This window comes from Meles meles, chromosome 7, assembly GCF_922984935.1.
Source record: "Meles meles chromosome 7, mMelMel3.1 paternal haplotype, whole genome shotgun sequence".
In the NCBI taxonomy this organism is placed as follows: domain Eukaryota; kingdom Metazoa; phylum Chordata; class Mammalia; order Carnivora; family Mustelidae; genus Meles; species Meles meles.
The window spans coordinates 88,500,193-88,521,718 of record NC_060072.1 but is presented as its reverse complement, the minus strand read 5'-3'; the positions used below and the strand labels follow the sequence as shown (position 1 = coordinate 88,521,718).

The 21,526-nt window shown below is 40.8% G+C and overlaps 1 protein-coding gene across 8 annotated transcripts in view; it reads left to right on the top strand.

Moving 5' to 3' along the window:
* Positions 1-21,526, top strand: part of SLC11A2 (solute carrier family 11 member 2) — a 58,491-nt gene that overhangs the window by 17,017 nt on the left and 19,948 nt on the right. For 6 of the 8 annotated variants that reach the window (XM_046013849.1, XM_046013853.1, XM_046013852.1 and 3 more), the window contains 15 exons: positions 751-899; positions 1,431-1,556; positions 1,986-2,105; positions 3,607-3,713; positions 4,235-4,305; positions 4,398-4,465; positions 6,086-6,241; positions 6,938-7,096; positions 8,102-8,188; positions 8,905-9,024; positions 9,185-9,334; positions 9,907-9,980; positions 10,583-10,736; positions 12,695-12,748; positions 18,645-21,073. In XM_046013849.1, the coding sequence (XP_045869805.1) occupies positions 751-899; positions 1,431-1,556; positions 1,986-2,105; positions 3,607-3,713; positions 4,235-4,305; positions 4,398-4,465; positions 6,086-6,241; positions 6,938-7,096; positions 8,102-8,188; positions 8,905-9,024; positions 9,185-9,334; positions 9,907-9,980; positions 10,583-10,736; positions 12,695-12,748; positions 18,645-18,722 (1,673 nt within the window). In that variant the 3' untranslated portion in view covers positions 18,723-21,073. Of the gene's footprint in view, positions 1-750; positions 900-1,430; positions 1,557-1,985; positions 2,106-3,606; positions 3,714-4,234; positions 4,306-4,397; positions 4,466-6,085; positions 6,242-6,937; positions 7,097-8,101; positions 8,189-8,904; positions 9,025-9,184; positions 9,335-9,906; positions 9,981-10,582; positions 10,737-12,694; positions 12,749-18,644; positions 21,074-21,526 lie in introns of those variants that run through there. The other 2 variants (XR_006819764.1, XR_006819763.1) reach the window with 1 other exon arrangement.

Sequence of the window (21,526 nt, the reverse complement as noted above, 5' to 3'; positions counted from 1 at the left end):
GAGGACCATTCTTTGGCTCAGTCCTACCAAATGATGGGTGGGAGTGGGGGCGGAGTAGGGTAGTAACTAGATGGACTTAGTTCTATTCTTCTGAAAGTTAGGATTTTAGGTTACGAGGGTGGCTAGACAGGGAATGTTATATTTTGAGCCCTAGGCATCAGTGTATTTAGAAGAAAATGAGATGATACTAAAAGTTGCCAACTGGGAATACAGAAGTGTGAAAGTAGGAAAACCATTGTGAGATGAGTGTTAAAACTGACCCAGAGCAAAGTGACTTGGGAGGAGGGGTGAGAGGGAGCTTTTTTACCATGAGCTTTTTTTAGTTTCCTGAATTTCCATCCATGTGAATATACTGCCTAATAAAGAATTGTAATTATTCTATATTAAAAATATAGATGAAAATAAAATATTGGAAATAAATTGAGTAGAGCCAGACTGGTCTTGTGCATTTAGGTGTTAAAAAGATATAATTTAAAAGTTACTAAGGAGGTGTGTCTGGGTGGCTTAGATGGTTAAGCGTTTGCGTTCAGCTCAGATCATGATCCCAAGGTCTTGGGATGGAGCCCTACATTGGTCTCCCTGCTCAGCAGAGAGTCTGCTTTCCCCTCTGCCTCTCTCCCCTGCTCATGCTCTCTCCCTTCCTCTCTCTCAAATGAATAAATAAAATCTTTCAAAAAAAAAAAAGTTACTAAGGACAAGTCGTTAGTGTATTTTGTTCATTTTTATTTCTTCTCAAATCTGTTAATTTAGATGATGTTTCTGGAGACCACGGGGACTCTCCCAGTCTTGGTGCCCTCAATCCTGCCTATAGTACCTCATCTCTTCCCCAGTCCGAGGAGCACTCACAGGAGCCCTTTACCACCTATTTTGATGAGAAGATCGCCATTCCTGAAGAAGAGGTTAGTGACAAATCCTTGGAGGAAAACGTTATTTAGGGAAGACTTAGGAGTGGAAAGTCTGTTGAACAACTCAAGAGCAACAGCCTCAGATCTAATTTTGGCAAGCAGTCTCTGAAGACAACTCTTGTAATCAGAGTAACTGTTTACAGTAACTTTCAGGAAAACGAGGACCTTGAGAACAGTTGCCACATTGTACTAGTGATTATTTTTTGATCTAGAAAGTATGAATTTCATGTGTTTTACAGTAGCTTTTGTCCCTTTGGAGTGGTGGTTCGGCACAAGGGTACTGATACTCATACTCAGGTTTTAGAATGAGAGGCTGGTGGATGGAAAGAGCAGATAAGGGAAGGGCTCTTATTTGGACAGAGAAATGGCCAGGTTATTGATAAGTGGATAAGATGAAGTTGAAGTTGGGCACACCCAATATGCAGAAGCTGATATTGCTGCTTTATATGTGAAAAAAAATAACAGATAAATTAGATCAGTAGTTTGGAGGTGATAATTAGTTTGATCTCTTCCTCTCTTGTATAGTATTCTTGTTTTAGCTTTCGTAAACTCTGGGCTTTCACGGGACCCGGCTTTCTTATGAGCATTGCCTACTTGGATCCAGGAAACATCGAATCTGATTTGCAGTCTGGAGCGGTGGCTGGATTTAAGGTGAACATCTAGTCCTCTCCCTGCCCCTGTGAAACACATGCAGTCCACCCTCACATCCTTTCCCCACTTCTCTGCCTGTTGATCAGCAGCCTTGGCAGTTACATGCAACTTCATTGGCAGTGACACTTGGGTGAAAAGTACGTTGCCATCTGGTTTTTAGAATTTATTTTATACACATAGTTAGCTTTAACATTTATTTTCTTTTATCCAGTCCACATAGTTTGCCTTGAACAAGGGAGAAATTAAGACTCAGAAAGGTGTGAGATGACCTGGCAGGTTATGTGCAAAACCTGATACAGATCTCCAGGTCATTTGATTCTTGAGCTGGGCTCTTTCCTGAATGTATTGCTCATTCACATTGCCAGACAACCAAATGAAAACACTCCAGTTGTATAATGAGTGTTATGATGGGATTTTTTTCTTCTCTAGTTGCTCTGGGTTCTTCTGTTGGCCACCATCGTGGGGCTGCTGCTCCAGCGCCTTGCAGCCAGACTGGGTGTGGTCACGGGGTTGCATCTTGCTGAAGTGTGTCATCGGCAGTATCCCAAGGTGAGCCATGTAGTGCCCTGTTTGTCACTCATCTTAGAGAAACCTGTGTGTCTGACAGAATGTGCTGGCCTCGTGGTATATACTGAAATAGTGGAGGACTTAGTGGTCAGGGGCCCTGCAGATCAGTTCCAGGGGAAATTCTGTAGCCTCTCTTGCTGCCAACCCATAGTTCTGTACTTCTTTAGAATTTAAATTGAGATTCATCTTTTGCCAGAAAGCTTCCTTGGAAAAATTCAGTTAGAGTAAATATTTACCATTCATTCCGCCTTCTCATATCTAGCAGTGCCCAGCCCATGGACGGGTGGGAGTGTTTTAAGCACTTTCATTCATACATCCATATTCCTAATACACGTATTTTCTTTTTTGTTTGACTTTGTCAAACAATTTTGATGACTTTGTCAATCAATTTGAAAAATAAGGTATTCTCTTTTACTATAAACTCTATGTGGCAGGATCTTTGGATTTGTTAAGAATTATTTTTCAATTGACCCTGACCCTGGAAGTTACACTGTCTTCCACAGCTCTTTTCTGGACATTTTGGGCCTTTTCTTACTGCTGCCTAAGGCAGGAATGGACCCTATGTCTGGCAGATAGTTTTAACCTAGCTACATCTTTAGATAAGATAACATCTGCCTCTGGTTTGTCCTAAATGTATAATCTCCTTTTCTGACTTTGAAAAACTATCCTTATCTGCTTACCCCCCCTTATCTGCTTCTCAGAAAAAAACCTTAGTAATTTATAATTTCTTGTAGTTTCTCTTCACGTATATTAACAGTTGTTTTTTGTGACCACTTTTTTAATAGTAGATACCTGAAGCTGTTGTGTTGGTTTGTTTTTTTGGTTTTTTGTTTTTTTTTTTTTTTGGTTTTCTCTTGGCCTCTGTGAGCCAGTATTAACTAAATTTGTCTTTGAGCTGGATCGTTTGACCAGATTAGGTTCCCATTTTGTTATATGCCACTCTGTTTGAACCAGTTTGCTTGGAGTCCCTTTACATATTTGTCTTTTTTCACTTGCTTATATATTATCATTACATTAAGGTTGACCCCAGCCTCTTCATTTTTATTTTATCTCTTCAGCCATGGTCAGGATAATTGTCTTCTGTGGTCATTTTCTCTTCTCTCCTGAACAATATATTGACCAGGTTAGCATCCTCATTTTCCTCTAAAACTTTTGGATTGTTTTTAGGCAGGAAATTAAGTGGACATTAATGATCGGAAATTCCGTTCCTCTGTTGAGTGGAAGATAAGAGAAAAAATTAGGATCAGCTGCTGTCCTGACCTTGGCTAGTAGCCATCACCTCATAGAAGCACCCTTGCTTTCTCCAACTGGGGGCACAGTGCAGTGACAGGCCAGGTGGAGCCCAGTTCTGGTACTTCATCTCTAGACTGAAGCCTTATGGAGGACTGTTGATGGGTCAGTGCCAAATGTGAATTCCAAACTATAGGGAAAGTTCTTAAAAATGATTAATTAGAACTATGTCTTTCTGCTGTTTGGTATTTAGGTCCCACGAATTATCCTATGGCTGATGGTGGAGTTGGCTATCATTGGCTCAGATATGCAAGAAGTTATTGGCTCAGCCATTGCCATCAATCTCCTGTCTGTAGGAAGGTGAGGGGGTTTTCCTCCAGAAAGTAGTATTTTGCTAGATTTCAAAGCAAATGTAAAAACAAAAACCAAATTAATTTTCAGTTTTCAAGATTCAATTCAAGTATTATTTTTTTCTGTGGAACCTTTCTGGAGCCACCTTCTCTCCCAGCAGCTGTAGGCTCTGTATGTTCATGTTCTCACGTTGGGTTATGCGTCCCTCTGTTATACAGTGTATGACATGTGTGTTACAATTATGTATTTGTATATCAGTTTGTCCCACTAGACAGCTCCTTGAGGGGTAAGACCCATACTTCTCAGCTTTGCATCCTAAATGTCTGACTTAGTAGACAGTGTTTGAATGAATGTAGTTCGTTCATTTGGTGCTGTGATCCTAAACTACCCAAGGCCTGACCTGCCACTGTCCCCTCTCCCATGAGTCCTTATTTCTCCAAGTGTTGTGTATTTGGAGAGCTGTTGGAAAGAAAGTGGTTTTCAACGTTTCCTTTCTTTCCATTAATCTCCATTTCTTGTCTCTGACCTAGGGTTCCTCTATGGGGTGGAGTTCTCATCACCATTGCAGATACCTTTGTATTTCTCTTTTTGGACAAATATGGTAAGGAGACTGGGAATGGATGGGTCAGTGAAAGGAGCTACTTGTGGAGAAGTCTGCCTTCTGTGAGCTCACTATTGCATTTTCCCCTTTAGGCTTACGGAAGTTAGAAGCATTTTTTGGCTTTCTTATCACCATTATGGCCCTCACATTTGGATATGAGGCAAGTATTACAGGGTTTTCATTACTTTTTATAACCAAAAGAGAGGGGGTTGTTTTGCCTTTTAAGACTGTATAATGCTAGGATGGTTTAATTTTATCACATGTGTTAACAAAAAGCCAGTTCAGCCTAGGCCAATTTTGAAGAAATATGATCTGTAGAGACTAGTCTCTGGGAAGGACTGCTGGTCTCCTAGGTCAAAAATGACCAGATTTTGTAGGACTTTCTAGACTAGACTCCCTGGTTCCAAGTTTGCTAGGCCCATTACAGAGCAGCCTTAGAGAGGGTTAGGGAGGGAGTTGCAGCATTGTTCCTGGCTGTTAATTTGGAGGGGTTCTGGTTTTGCTTATCCTGGCTTATACTACCTGCAGCTTGAACTTTCTCTGTATTGCAAGTTAATGAACTATAAGGGATATAGTGGGTGTTTCCTGGTTTGTTCCCCAACCCGGATACTCCTAAGAATCAGTACCATTATATGCAGTAATGGTAGCTTTCTTTCTTTTTTAAGATTTTATTTATTTATTTGACAGCACAAGCAGGGGGAGCGGGAGAGAGAGAAGGCAGGCTCCCCGCTGAGCAGGGAGCCCCATGTGGGGCTCAAGCCCAGGACCCTGGGATCATGACCTGAACCAAAGGCCACTCAGGCACCCTGATAGTAGTTTTGTTTTGTTTTTTTTAAAGATTTATTTATTTTTTATTTGACAGACAGAGATCACAAGTAGGCAGAGAGGCAGGCAGAGAGAGAGGAAGGGAAGCAGGCTCCCTACCCAGCAGAGAGCCCGATGCAGGGCTCGATCCCAGGACCCTGGGATCATGACCTGAGCCGAAGGCAGAGGCTTTAACGCACTGAGCCACCCAGGTGTCCCTGATAGTAGTTTTCTATGTCCAGTTGTTATAAACTCATTTTTGCTCGTTGGCCTGGCTGAACTTCTAAAAGTACATCTAGTCTGGGATGCCTGGGTGGCTGGTTCAGTTGGTTAAGCATCTGACTTGATTTTTTGGGTCAGGTCATGAATCAGGGATCTGATTCTCTCTTCCACTGCCCCTCCCCCTGCTCACACTCTCTATTTCTAAATGAAATGAAATCTTTTTTAAAAAGCACATCTAATCCGTGAGTAGATTATGCAATAGATTAGTCTAAGGCTTCCAGGAGAAAGGCTGAACCAGGAAAAAGTATGTATGAGAAATATTTATGAATGTGTCTCAGCATACATTAATGTCAAACATAAGTGATTTTTAGATAAACATAGGTGAATAGAGGCATAAATATGGATAATCAAGAATTGACCATATTCTTGGGTCTGTCCCATAGGAACAGTTGTGAAAATAATATCAGTGAGGCCCTTAGCAGCCACCTAGTTGTTTAGAATATTAATGACATTCTCTACACATCTACTTTGTATATCTAAAATATGATGTGAAATATTTGGATATCCCAGGCCTGAATTCTCAGACCTCTGGAAGCAAGTCCCTCACGCTGCTTGGTTTTCTAATGGTTCTATATTCCTCATTATTCTAGGTGGTTGTTGAAGAAAGTGTTGTAAGGAGCAATGGATGCTAAGTATTTCCTAGTACTGTGTTACTCCCGTGGTCTCATATTCTAATAGTTATGTTGGTATGTAGTATGTTACAGTGAAACCCAGCCAGAGCCAGGTGCTCAAGGGCATGTTCCTGCCATCCTGTTCAGGCTGCCACACCCCACAGATCGAGCAGGCTGTGGGCATCGTGGGAGCTGTCATCATGCCACACAATATGTACCTGCATTCTGCCTTAGTCAAGGTGAGTTATGGCCCTTATATCTGTGTTGTCCAGATAGTTTATGTTTCCTTTAGTTTCAGGGAACACACACTTAGTTGAAAAGCATTAGAGCCTTAAAGGAGAGAAAGGTTTTTCCGTTGTTGGATGTTTATAAACTTTGCACACTCAGACTCTGTTTTTGTCACAAAGGTGACCAGAAATAAGTGATCCCACAGAGAAACTGGGACTAAAATTCTTCACAAAAGGTTCAAAAGTGCACCAAATTTCTTGTGTTTAAATCCCAAAAGACTAAAAAAAAAAAAAAAAAAATCCCAAGAGACTGAGTGACCTTGAGGACATCAGGAGTAAAGAGCCCAACCAAGGTTTTATCAGTCATCTTATACGATAGTTTGCTGGGAGACCTCAGAGACCTTTATAATTAAGGTTATTAGGACTGAAAATCAGGTGGTTTTTTTATGTCAGCGGTTCTTCTAGCCACAGTAACTGAGAGCTCAGGAGCACATAGTCATCATTTCCTGTTTGAGGAACGTGCAGTGTTGTCAGAGGGTCATGAGGTCCTTACTCACTTACTGAGCCAGGATGTAAGTAAGTTTTCTCACATTTCTTGTGGTCAGTTGTTTGCCCTCTAAATCTTGCAGCTAACTCCAGACTTATGAAATAGTACAAGGAAACTTGTTCTAACTAATCAAAAAATGACTTTGACGTTTATCTCTCTAGTCCAGACAGGTAAACCGAGCCAATAAGCAGGAAGTTCGAGAAGCTAATAAGTACTTTTTCATCGAATCCTGCATTGCTCTCTTTGTTTCCTTCATCATCAACGTCTTTGTCGTCTCAGTCTTTGCTGAAGCATTTTTTGAAAAAACCAACGACCAGGTGGTGAGTAAGCCAGGGTCATGAGTGGTAGTGAATGTGAGGGTAGTGAAGGCTGGAAGACAGGAAGAGTGACAGGGACTTGGAGTTCAGGGGAAACAGATCTCCAGGCTCAGGGCTGCCCCCTCATCATGGCACTAGTCAGGGTCTAGAGTCTGGGGGTAGGCCAGGCCTGGACCCATGTTTCCAAGCTATTTGTTCAGAAGGGAGTTTGCCTCAGAATAAAGATTGCCTCACGCTGTTGTGTTTGTGCCTTCATGTCTGTTTGGCTCTTTGTCCTCATCCGCTTTTGTTTCCTGTTTATCAACTGCCAGCCTGCTTGCCAGTCCTGCATTTGGAGATGAGGAGAGGTAGGGAGGAGTCAACAAACAGAACGCAGAAACTGACTAAGATATACTCTTTTATATTTTGAATACTCTATTGTCTTGATTCCTGATGGCCTATCTATAGGACCTCTGACTCCTGGCTCTGCTATGACTAAGGAGTCCTCTCATATTTCTTGAGGGCCCTCTCCTTCTGCCATCACTTAAAGCGAGCCAGCATTCATGTATTACCGTGCACACTCTTTTTTTTTTTTTTAAGATTTTATTTATTTGACAGAGACACAGCGAGAGACGAAACACAAGCAGAGGAAGTGGGAGAGGGAGAAGCAGGCTTCCCACCAAGCATAGAGACTGATGGGCTCGATCCCAGGACCCTGGGATCTGAAGTGTTAAGTGTCTGAAGACAGACACTTAACAACTGAGCCACCCCAGCGCCCCGCCATGTACACTCTTAACTCAGTAAATATTTTTGATAGCATGAGGGTGTAGAAAGATTATGGAAGAAGACCATAAGTCCCATTACTGCCAGTCCCTGCTCTCATTACAACCTGTACAGTGTCTTAACTTCCAGCCTATGTCTCCTAGGTGACTTGCATGTGACCTGTAGTTTGTGATCTGTAGGAATGCTCTTCTGGTCTGGTCCTTGCCTCAAAAATAAAAGTTGCTCCTGAACTGCTTTGTGTTCCAGATAGCAGTCTGTAGAAATAACAGCAGTCCCCACACTCACCTTTTTCCTGATGATAACTCAACACTGGCTGTGGACATCTACAAAGGGGTAAGCCTTTTCAGATTTGTAATCACTGCTCCTGAATCAGTATTCTTAGCATAGTATCTGATAATTTTCTGTGGATTCACTTCAGAGCTGAAACTGTCTTCTCTGGAGTGTCCTTTACGTCAGAGGTCTAAGTGCCAGGCAAGCATTTTTGGATTATGTGGGAGGGAGTAGAGGATCAGCTAAAAGACGAACTGTAGAGTTATGGTGGTAGTATAGTGTTTTATAGGATGTTAACTGGGGGAGACTAAAGAAAGTGCTCCTGGTAAAGTATTCTTTATTGGGACCTCTCAGTCCCTTTTATGCTGGTTACATTATGAACCTCTCAAGAGTAGAATGCATAATTTATGTAGTATTTCTCAAATGTATTTGACCTTTCTCTTCACTCCTGTTACTATCTTCCAGGATAGTGTGTTAAGTAATATAATTTGGGAAATGTTGTGTGGACTTTCTTTCTTTTTCTTCTTTTTTAAATTTTAAACATATTTAAGATATAGGTTGAGGATGAAGGCTTTAGGAACTTGGAGAAAAGACTTAAGCAGAGGAATGAAGGAGTATCCAGCAAAATTTAGGTTGAATGCCCCTAAGATGAGGTCAGGTCCTGAGTCTGACTTCTGCGGAGTAGTGCCCAGCACAGCGCTTGCTACAGAGCAATTTTGTTTTGGTCATTGTCTGAGCAGATCATTGACAAAAACATCTTTCTCCCTTGCCTCCCCCAGGGTGTTGTACTGGGATGTTACTTTGGGCCAGCTGCACTCTACATCTGGGCTGTTGGGATCCTGGCTGCAGGACAGAGCTCCACCATGACAGGAACTTACTCTGGTCAGTTTGTCATGGAGGTATGTGCTATTTTAATTGGTATAGAGTAGAGGAAGAAAACATTGATTGCCCTTTTGTGATGTCTTCTTAATCCCATGTTTCTAGGGTCTTCCTGAACCTCCCAAACCTTTTTCTGTTTCCTGTTCTAGACGTTTATCCTGCTTCTGGGTTTTCTTCCAGGGATTCTTGAACCTAAAATGGTCACGCTTTGCCCGAGTGATTCTGACCCGCTCTATTGCCATCATCCCCACTCTGCTTGTTGCCGTCTTCCAGGATGTAGAGCATCTAACAGGGATGAATGACTTCCTGAATGTTCTGCAGAGCTTACAGGTGAGGAGGGAGCTGGGGGAAGCCCCATCCCATTTAATCAGGCAGTGTTATATATTGCCATTAGGTACCAAGCCTGTAGTGCTGGGTCCTGAGGAAAATTCAGAGGAAGAAAGAGGCACAGTCTCAGTAAATGTATGGAATCCCTGGTTCTCAGTAAATGTATGGAATCCCTGGTATCTGAAAAGCTTTTAGAAATGTTTTGGTTTGTAAAAGCCCGTTGAATGGGAATTATCTGCTATAATTATATATAGAGTATAAAATTACTGTTTTTTAATCCAAGCCAACATTAAATAACATAGGACATGGCTAGGTCCTATTGAGGTTAAAAAAGCAAGGCAGATAGGAATGTTTAAAAAGACACCGGATCAGAATCGGTGCCATCAACAGAATAAAGACATCAGACGACTCCACAGGTTTCGACATAATGCATGAGCATCTTGGGATGATAGGAGTAATTTCTCATGAGGTAGATGAGACAGGTTATGTGTTGCTGTTGTGCTAACAGTGCTGCTCTTGGGGGTAATACAAGGATCTCCAGTAGCCCCATCTGATCTCCATTCTTTCTCTTCCAGCTTCCCTTTGCTCTGATACCCATCCTCACGTTTACAAGCTTGCGGCCGGTAATGAATGACTTTACCAATGGAATGTGAGTGTACTTCTCTCAGTTCCCCAAAAATATGCGGGGAAGCATATCTTCATTGAATAGACCAGTGAGAAAATGAGTCATGGGGGGAAACCACATGTTTTGAGAGGTGAATGCTAGAGCTGCCCCTTAGTTTTTGGCTCAGAGAACAGAGTCTATGAATGCAGGCATTCATAGAAGAAGGCAAGTACATTTTTCATTTCTAGCATGAGAAAGTTCCACTCTTAGGGCTTTAATTCTTTAGCTTTAGTCACTGAAGTGTAAAGCACCTTAATTCCATGTTAAATGATCTTAATGAGAAAAGCATAAACGAATACCTTTTATGTACTTCTTGAAAGGGTACGGGATATTTGAAATTATTTGTTGCATCTCTAGGTACTTGAGACTTGTTGCATTCTTAGGGACTTAAATATTAAGGATTATTTGATAGTATTTTTCCCACCTCTTTCTCCCTATTGGTGTTTTACTTGGGACATGATAAGAATAATTTTCAGTGCATTTTGAGATGTCTCTTATTCCTGTCCTGTCTACTCCACAGGACAGTGTCCTTTTCTGCTTGTGAATGGATTAGACTATTCCCCCAGTGACTGATGATTCTTTTACAGAGGCTGGAGGATTGCAGGCGGGATATTGGTCCTTATCGTCTGTTCCATCAACATGTACTTTGTCCTGGTTTATGTCCAGGAACTAGGGCATGTGGCACTGTATGTGGTAGCTGCTGTGGTCAGTGTGGCTTATTTGAGCTTTGTGTTTTACCTGGTAAGTCTTTTCAGAAGGGGGCAGGGGTGTAGGTATCAGACATGGTAGAGATGGGGCTTATGAACACCAAAATGAAAGGATCCAAAAGAGCAAAATAGCAATCTTTTTTCTTTTTTCTTCTCTCTCTCTCTCTCTTTTTTTTTTTTTTTTAAGCGCATAGCAGTCCTATCTCCAGGTTAATGAGACTGTTTATGTGAAATTGTTAAGTCTCCTGTGGTTGAACAATATTTTTAACCATAAAATTTATTTTGGCTCTTAAGAGATGTCATGTTACTTTTGTCTGGTTTCCATTCTTAGTAATTCCTGATAAGAGGGGCACCTGAGTGGCTCAGTTGGTTAGGCATCTGCCTTCAGCTCAGGTCATGATTTCAGGTTCTGGGATCAAGCCTCATTTCAGGCTCCCTGCTCGGTGGGGAATCTGCCTCTCCTTTTCCCTCTGCCTGCTCATGCTTGTGCTCTCTTTCAAATAAATAAATTAATAACTTTAAAAAAATTCCTGTTAAGATAGTATCGTGTTTTTGAAGAATTAAAAGAATAGTATAGAAAGTAGAGAGTGGCACAAGATTTTAATAGCTTTCTACAAAAGAAAGAATAGTGATATTTTCTCACTGAATTACTCTAGAGTTATTTAAAAATGATGATTATAAAAGCATAGCTACAGAGAAAATGCAGAATAATGTGTTCCAAGATGATCAATTTTCTTTTTCAAAAATCAGGGGTAAATTATGTTAAAGATGGTGATAGTAGTTGTGTTAGGATATTTCCTTGATGGATATATTCTTTTGTCTATTTTCTAAATCTTCTGTAAACATTACTTATATTAATGGAAAATAGTTCTAGCAACAAAGACAACCAACCCACCTCCCTGTTCTATACAGGTTTCTCTGAAAAAAGCATGTGTGGAGGGTTAGGGACAGCAGAATTTGTACTATATATGCTGCAGAGAATGGTTAAGGATGGAGGCTGGAGACCTGCTGATCCTTTTAACACTTACCTAGTCCCCATGCTAATACCTGACACAGGTTAAGTACTCAATTGAGAAAATACCTTTCGTGACTATTGAAAAATTATGCCCTGGATTGATTTATTTTTTCCTCTTTCCTTCCTAGTAAACCTTGAGCACCCTAGGATTATGCTGAACCTATATTCTAGGGATTTACTCCAAGGAAACCTAAGTAACTGAACATGTCCTTGACAGGAATTATTTTAAAAATTCACTGTAGAAGTTAAGGGAATCCTTCCTTCCTGCAGATTAGCTCTGAAGAGACTGAGTTGTCCTCAGGTAGCCTGAGACTGTTGAGGTTGTTGAAGACCCATTTTTGGGCTGAGGACTGATTCTAGGGTTGGTTACTACTATTAAGCTCCCAAACACGTACTTGAGCAGTTTGGGGTCCTGTCCCAGTTGTATTGATCTGTCATTACTTCCAACTGCATCATGAGGAATGGGGTAGGACTGAAGAAAGATGGTCTTCAGGGAACTCCCAGTTGGACAAAAGAAACAACAAACACAAAGCAGTAGGAACAGGGAACTCGATATTGAAAACAGTGTGAAGAAGCTTTGTTGAGGAAGGCAGATTCCAGGATGGCTTAATGGGGGTGTGGGGTTGGGAGAATGACTTGTGCAACATGGGTGGTAGGACATGAGCAGAGCTGGATGTTCAAGGAAGAGAGCAGGGTGGCTTAGTTGGTTAAGCATCTACCTTTGGCTCGGGTCCTGATCCAGGGTCCTGGGATCGAGTCCCGCATCAGGCTCCTTGCTCAGCAGGGACCCTGCTTCTGCCTGCTACTCCCACTTTTTGTGCTCACTTTCTCCCTCTCTCTCTGACAAATAAATCTTTAAAGAAAAAAAAAAGGGAAGGGAGCATGTTTGCATCTTGAGCAGTGCCGTGTGAGCAGTCATGATGAGAAGAGGGATCTGCAGAGAGGTTGGCGAATGATGACCATACTTTATCTTTCAGGGTTGGCAATGTTTGATTGCACTGGGCATGTCCTTCCTGGACTGTGGGCGCACGGTAAGCATCTCCAAAGTCCTGCTGCCCGGAGAAGCCGCTGGCGGCTACGCTAAGTAGACACTGGATCAATCTGTCTGTCTTCCACGGGTAGCCATCAGAGCCAGTGTGTTTCTATGGTTTACTGTGTGAACATAGCCAAAAGTATGTGCTGTTGCACAGACTGCATTTAAGACTCAGCTCTTTTTTGGGAAAGACTTTGTTTCAGTATATGCTTGAAAAGATGGAATTTTTTTTTTCTTCCTGACCTTCTAACCTGGGAACTGGATTAGATAGGATCTTTGAAAAGCTGACATGTGCTGCTATCATTCCAACACTAACTCTTAAGTAGCTGCCCAAGGGCCAGCTTGTTTTATCCTTTTGAGAGATAGTCCTATATGCATTATTCTTAACCAGGCTATGTGTTTAAAAAAAAAAAAAAAAAAAACCACCATATTTGAGAAATGTAATAAAGTTTTCGTAAGACAAATTATAGAACGGGTATGTAGGTTTGGTTTATAAAAAGATAAAAGGCTGAGAAATACTTATCTTATGCATACCCTGTCAGTTATTTTAATTATAAAAAAATAAAATCTCAACTAAACTGGTTTCATCCATATTAAATATAAAATTATGAAAAATCTACCTCTTTCAGGTACAGGATTCTTTTAACTTACTTCCATTTTAAATTTCTTGGTGGAAGTTAAGAGTGATGAGAAAGGATAAAGACGGTGATAAACAAACAGCAAAGCTTGGCATGTGGGTATTGGTTATTAATCACCTTGGAAAGTCACTGAGCAGATTTTCCTCAGAGATTGAAAGCTTATCAGGATTTTCTTTCCAGTCCTGATTTTCTTAACTTTCATGTTAGTACAGAGCTTTCCTGATGATTTTTACTCTTGAGCACATAGATTTGTAAAGCCTTCACCTTTCTCATTCAGGAGGTTGGTTATAGAAAAAAGATGGTAGCATTTATGAACTGACATTCTCATGAGATTTTGGAATGAGAAAAGACTTTAAAGGAAAGAAGAGCCATCTGTTTTATTCCTAAAAGACACCTCCTACCAGAATTATCATGGTTTTCCGAAGCATGCCCAAGACAACCTGCAAGGCAATCTCGGGAGCTATGGACCTAACTGTTGCAAAGCTCTGTGTCTCTCAGCAAGTTAGTAGGAATCACTGTGATTGAAAGTTCTCAGCAAGGTTGCACTGGCCTACCTCTCTTCAGCCATTCCCTCAGAGGGAAAAACTTTGAAACCAGATGGTGGAGCTCTGGAGTCAGAGGACATGGGTCCCTTCAGCATGAAGCTGCTGCTCTTCTTCAGCCACTGCTGACATTTTTACATATGGAGCCTGAGATTATGTGATTATATCAAAGCAAATCACATTTGTCTGGTGGAGATAAATAATCAAGTCTGCTCTAGCCATTGACTTGATGAGAACAGTAATGGGAATGGCATTGAATGGCAGTGACTTCTCATTTTTGGAGCTTTCCTTCTAGAGTCCTGGTTGATTGACCTTCTCTATTCACCTGAGCCCCTAAATGCATTATTGCTGATACCAGGTCAAGAGTATAGACTGGATGGACTGTCTTTTATAAGGCATTAAGGGTAGACTGCTGTGTATCACTGACCATACCTTATTTTAGGCCCTCAAACACAGGATCATGAAAGAGAAATTTCCTTCACTGTTCCTCCTCACATCTGCCCCTGTCCCTGTCTTCATTCCCCAAACTGGTCATAAGGGCACTCTGGGGGCTGACATCTTAATCTCTCATCTGGCTGGACTAGGTGAAGGCAAAATTGACAAAAAAAATTCTTTGTAAAGACAGTATAATAACACACACTACCTTTGCCCTGAGTCTGGGTGGGTCCAGTCACTGTCAGAGTCATAACAATTAGAAGTTCAGGTAAAGCTGCTTGTTTTCTTTAAAAAGTTTTGTTTATGACTTGAGATGACGGAAAATTTCTTCCCAGTTAAGTGGCATTTTATAATACTATGTGTGTAGTGTTTGACAGTGTTAAAAATACTCAATACTGTATTCCATTTGATCCTGTCAGAAAGAAAGTGTACTTCAGCCAGTACTCTAGGTGCAATGAACAATGCTGTGAAGTCTCCCACCGCCAGCGTGCGCGCTGTCTGTGCCGGATGTTAAGTGGTCCTTGTTTTCCACAAGTGTGACATGAAGTCATTGTGCTGTCACAGCACACTGGGGGTTAATGGATGGGGAAGAGCTGGAGTTTGGCTCCTGTAAGGTCCTGCTAGTAGTATAAGTGGTTACAACTGAGCTGTTAGTGCCCGTTTAACACTATGTAAACTTGGTTTGTAATTAAAAGATTTTTTTCCTTTTCCTGTTTGGTTTCCTGGGTATTTTTTTAACCTTAAAAATACTTCTGGGGATGCCTGGGTGGCTCAGTCCGTTAAGTGTCTGCCTTTGGCTCAGGTCATGACCCCAGGGTCCTGGGACCAAAGCTCAGCATCAGGCTCCTTGCTCAACGGGGAGCCTGCCTCTCCCTCTGCCTGTCGCTCCCCCTGCTTGCCCTTGCGCACTCTCTCTCTGCCAAGTAAATAATAAAAATTGAATCTTAAAAAAAAAAGAAAAAATACTTCTGAGATACTGCAACATCGGCCGCCACCTAGGTAACATTTTAAGTCCACATTGTTAGTGATTTTCTCTTCTAAAGGGATGGAGGTGTAAATAGGTTTAGTCCTGAGAAGACTTTCATGAACTCCAGACACAAAACAGTCATAACAGTTTACCCACTTAGTCACATAGTTTTGCTGTTCCTAAAGGTCACATCGTTGCCATATTTAAAGTCCAAAAAAATTGTTACTCTGCCTTTCTTTGCCCTAAGCTGAACATTTTTCTATCTGTAGTCTTGTTTCACCATTGAAGTAAGCTTTTATGTTCCATATGTATGATGCCAATAAAAAGTATGAGTATTTGAAAAGAGAAACCAAAATTGTTCAGCTTAAAAACTGAAAGCATTTTGGCAGAACTGATATAAATGGAAATACTGGCACCATTTAATAAAGACAAAGCTCAGGCATAGTGAACTGCAGTTCCTGTCCCCATATAAACAACAGGAAAATCTAAGTCAGCACTTCATTTATCCCAAGGTTGGCACAGAACTGCATTTTCCCTTTCTCTGTTGTAAGCTTTTCCTGTGTGTCTTACAGGAGACAGATACTGAAACACGATAGAAGTAATCTGGGAATTTTGTTCTCCATGTTGTCCTGCCTCATTTAGCTCTCCCTTCTTAACCTGGGTTTAAATTCAGAACTAAACTGGGATGCAACAGTTTGAAGATCTTGATTTGAGACATTTCTTTTAGCTCCGCCCTCTGGAATGCTATCTGCTCCTTTATTGGACAGGACCAGTGCATCTAGATGTATCCACTTCTCTTGGCATCTTAGCTTTTATGAACATTAAAAACCACTACCATGTGCTAGTCCTGGTCTGAGCACTCTTATGACCTCGTTTAATTGTTAACAGCAAGAGGATCTGCCTCTTTATTGATGAGGCAACTGAAAGGCCAAGAAGTAACAAGTAACTTCCCCACATCATATTGCTGGTGAGTAGGCAATGGGCATTTCGAATTGAATAGCTTAACTCTAGAGCCCACACTGTCATTCCCAAACCATGCTACATAATACATAGTATGCACTTTGTGCAAGGTTAAGACACTGAGCTGGGTGTTTGGCAGGACCAGGAACATATCAAAGCATTTGTGTGATACTCAGTGATAGATGTTTTAGCTCACCAGTTGCCAGCTGGTAGACTAATTTTGTTTGACCTTTGCTAAATTTGAAACAACTTCGAATGCTTTTTGGTAAGCACAGAAAATGGACAGGCCAGGGCCCTCTGTGATTCGACCTCAGTAGTGGCTAAGAACTATTAAGCTTACTCATTTGCAGTACCTCTCTGCTCCTGACAGTATTTAGCCTATTCCTGGGTCATTTGGCCCCATTTCTGTGTCTCAGCAATATGACAAACTTCTCCCATGAGGAGGCTTTATCTAGTAAGTCATCTGAGTGACTCTGGGGATCACAGGACTAATAATGCCGCTCTTGCCTACTACATAATGAGGAAGCCCACCACCTCAGCTCTTGTGAAAAGGCTGTAGTGAATTTATAGTGTATATGACAATCGCCCTTGGTTACTAACCTGAGATGTAAGACCCTGAAGTGAATAAGGCTTGTCTGAAGAGTTGTCTCTCTGCCCCAAGGCCACTATTAGTCACTGTTCTTAGAACAGTTTTATCTTGGGCTTTATCTGGGGTCATCTTCACACAGCCATCACAAGCCTATGAGGTATACAGGGACAATTTGTAATATATTAAAAAATTACATTTGTTGAAGACTAACAGCGTATTAATGTACCTGGTATTCTCAAATGTAGCATTTATTCCCATTTTTACAAATAAGTAGGATAAGGCTCCAGAAGTGTACATGAACTTGCTCAAGGTCTGCTACTCTGAAGTAGCAGAATTGGAGTTTGAACCCAACTCTGGTGACTTTCCACTATACTATAATAGGGATGTTTTCCTTCTATGGATTTATGTCTACATTCTGCATTAATATACAGGCTGTTGATGCCAAGGGGTGATAACTTTCCTAAAACCCTAAGTAATAACAGTAAGGCTAAAATGAGATTCAGTGATTGTCTCAGTGTAGGCAGAGGAGAGAAAAGGAGTAAACAATAACTTCACAGATCTCAAACAATAGGGATTCAGAAAATAAAGGGGGGTGTTACCTGGGTGTCTCAGTCAGTTAAGCATCCTACTCTTGATCTCAGCTCGGCTCTTGATCTCAAGGTCAAGAGTTCAAGCCCGGTACTGGGCTCCACACTGGGTGTGGGGCCTACTTCAAAACAAAATAAACCATAGGGATTCAGGTTTCCAGGAAGGCGGTCTGGCCATGTTTTAAAAGCAGTCCAAGTAATTTCAGTTCAGCCTGACAAACATTTGAGACCCATAGGTCATTTCCCTGTCTCAGCACTTTTTTTTTTTTTTTTTTTTAAATGAAAGGCTCAGGTGCCAAAAGATCATGAGGCCGGCCCAGGATTTAGACTGAGCTCAGGATTTAGAATTAGTGTATAATTCTAATAATTTAGAATTCATATTTCATTCTAATATTTGATTTTCATTATTTAGAATTTGATTTTTAAAACAGTACCAGAATACAAAAGCACTTGGTGTGTTGGCTCTGAATGTCCTTATCAGAAATAGCCATCCTGGGATGTCTGGTTGGCTCAGTCAGTTAAGCAGCTCAGGTCATGATCCTGGGGTCTTGGGATCCAGCCACAGAGTTAGAGTTGGAGTCTGGGCTCCCTGCTCAGCAGGGACCCTGCTTCTCCCTCTCCCTCCGCCCCTCCCCCACTTGTGCTCTCTTTCTGGCAAATAAATAAAATGTTAAACAACAACAAAAAAAAAACCAGCAGCCAAGTGTGTCAGAAGAATAGTCAAAGTGCAAATTTTGCTGAGGGCGTTTGGCACTACCTCAATTCTTAACTATTTCCGTTCCTAGCTATTTTATGTGCCATAAACCATTCATGTATCTGTAAGCCATTTCTTTTCTGAAATAAAAATCAATATAGCAGTACTGGAAAAAAGCCTCTTTTGATGTGCTGATTATAGGTCCTCACTTTGCAGTTACAATATTTAAATACTTGCAAATCACGGGCACCTAGGTGGCTCAGTCCATTGAGTGTCTGCCTAGGGCTTGCCAGCTGTGGTCCTCCTGGGATTGAGCCCCAGCCCTCCCACCCCGCTCAGTGGGGGTCCTGCTTCTCCCTCTGTCTGCCACTCTCTCTTGCTTGTGCTCTTTCTCTCTGTCGAATAAATAAAATCTTTCTACATAAATAAATAAATACTGGTAAATGAGTCTAACCCTTTTCCATTTTTTTTTTTGTCCCTAGTACCATCTGGGATTGACGGCTCAGCCTGAACTCTACCTTCTGAACACAGTGGATGCCGACTCACTTGTATCTAGATGACTGACAGCCGGTCAGACTGTATAAGAACTACTTTGTCTTAATCCTTTTGTGCCAGGTGTCCTGTTAACATATCTCTGTTAGTTCAGAGGTGAGTTTTGTTCAGATGTTTTGAACAGAAGGCAAAGATTTCCTCATGGGAAAGGGCATTAAAAGCTGACAGCTGTTAAGTGTAGGACAGAGACCCACCCACCTCCCCTGTCCTACAATAGCCAGAGTTCAATGATTGGCCTCTCGTGGCCACACACCCCTATGGGCTTGTGTCTTGACTTCTGGCATTTAAAAATATATATGTGTATATATTTATGTAAACCTGAACATATCAGTTTGGGTAGAGTTTTAAGGTTATATAAAATTGATAGGTCTTATTTTTTTCAAAGATAGTATTCTGATAAATCAGATATTTGTTTTATCTGGGTCACAGGTGAGAAAGGAGAGGGAGTAATGCTCTTTTTCGGAATGACCTGGTCAAATTAACTTACCTTTTAAAGCGATACTTGACTATGGCCGGTTAAATTCCATGTCAGTTTTAATCGACCAGACCCTTAGCGACTACTTCATACCAGCACATCATTTCTAAGGAAAACATTTCTTCTTTTCAGCATTCATACTTGGTCCTGGTTATTGGTGTGCTTCTTAATTATAATTATCTCCATTGCTTTTCTTGAAATCTTATCGGAGGAATGATGGTATTTTCCAAAGAGCTTAATACCTTGTAATAAGATTCAGAAACCATGCTCTAACCAATGATCAGTTTTCCATGTGACATTGTAACTCAGCCCATTTTACCATTCAGGTTTTTAGGTATAAAAAGAAGAAACTTCTGACATTTACTTTTATAAAGATGTTGATGGACATATTTGTTTTCTTTCTAATGTTTAGAGTCCTACCATGTCTTTTCTTCCCATTTTCCCATCAAAACTCCAAACACCATTTCTGGGTCCAAAGTCTGTTTCCAGGAATGGCTATATTTCTAATGTTGAATTTCCCTGAATGCTAAGCATTTTATTCTGAGATATTTATACCAAATAATATAAGATTAGAACTAGACTAGGACTTAGACGACTAGTTCTCATGTCATGAACTGCCTGTCTACATGTGGGTTATAGACTCTTTTTGACCCCTTTTCTTACCTGGGACTTTTTTCCTTAAGACTTTTATAATAAAAAGGTTAATACTTAAATATTGAAAGATTTTGCATAATTATCTGATTGAAAAGGAGATTTTCAACACTGGGTCACATTCCTGCATGGAACTGCAGTTGGCTGGAATGAATGGCAGCTGTCCATCTTCATGGACTGTACTGCGGGGCAGCACACACACTCCTTCATTTCCTTCCAGCCACAGAGGCGTTGTGTTTGCAAATACTGCAGTATTGTATGACTTTGAGCTTATCTTCCTATTTCAGCTTCAAAAGGTAAATATTTCATCTGTCTTATTTTAAAAGTTAGTGCTTTTCAGTAAGGCTTTTTTTTTTTTTGTTAAATCCAGACATTCCTTATCTTCATTTATAAAGACCTGGCCCTCTAAGTGGCAAGTTTTCTAAGATGATACTTTAAAATTCTTGGGGCCCCCTGTGTGGCTCAGTCGGTTAAGCATCTGCCTTTGCCTCAGGTCATGATCCTGGGGTCCTGGGATCGAGCCCTGCATTGGGCTCCCTGCTCTGTGGGAAGCCTGCTTCTCCCTCTCCCACACTGCCTGCTTGTGTTCCCTCTCTTGCTCTCTCTCTGTGTCAAGTAGATGAATAAAATCTTTAAATAAATAAATAAATAAATAAAATTCTCTCCTTTCTCCCTCAGGGGCCCTTGAAACTTCTGGTAAGAGTAGTGTCCTTACGCTGTAGGTTAGCATCCTTCTGATCTTAAAAATGAAACTGAATTAGCATCAATTAACAGCTTTCACTTGAAGAAGAGATTTTTTAAAAATGAGTTTCAGTATTTTAGATTCTTTATATGCAGATAAGAACTCTAGGTGGACCAATTTGGGCTTCCTGGGCAATTCAGTTTCCCAGTTTCATTACTAGAGAGTGTTAGGAGGAAAAAAAAGGTTTAAAAAATCCTGTTTTACCACTCCTAAAAAGATGAGGTACTCAGTTAAACAGAGACTAAGTACTTGGGGGATTCTTTAACTCATCTCCCTCCTTTAGCTATATGTTACTAGGAAGAGACTCGAGTGTACAAAAGTTTATAAGTATACCAATCAGGTCATATAACTCCTATAATCAAAAAATTTGATAATCTGAATTATGCTAAAACCAGTAGAAGAGACTGATTTCTAAAGAGGGAGTCTGGGGTATACTTCTTTTCTAAGTTAGGAACATTTAATCATTCTCTAATTTATGATTTACAAATCTGGATTTTTTTTTCCTTTTTTAAAAAAAGATTTTATTTATTTATTTGACAGAGAGAGAGTGCAAGCAGGGGGAGTGGGAGAGGGAGAAGCAGGCTCCCCACTGAACAGGGAGCCCGATGTTGCACTTGACCCAAGGACCCTGGGATCATGACCTGAGCCGAAGGCAGATGCTTAACCAACTGAGCCACCCTAAGTGATTTTGCATTTTAATTTAAACATAATTTGTGAGTTCTCATGCATAGCTACTCTTAGTAAATAAATACCTTGCATTTCTTTTTTCAAGCAATCAATATATCACTGAAGTTCTCTCAGAGTAAAATTAATAAATTCTGGAACCTACTGGGTTTTATGAGAAAAGCCCATTTCTAATTAAACACTTATGTCTATTTTTATTTTTTATTTTTAAAATATTTATTTATTTATTTGAGAGAGGGGAGAGAGTATAGTGAGGGGAA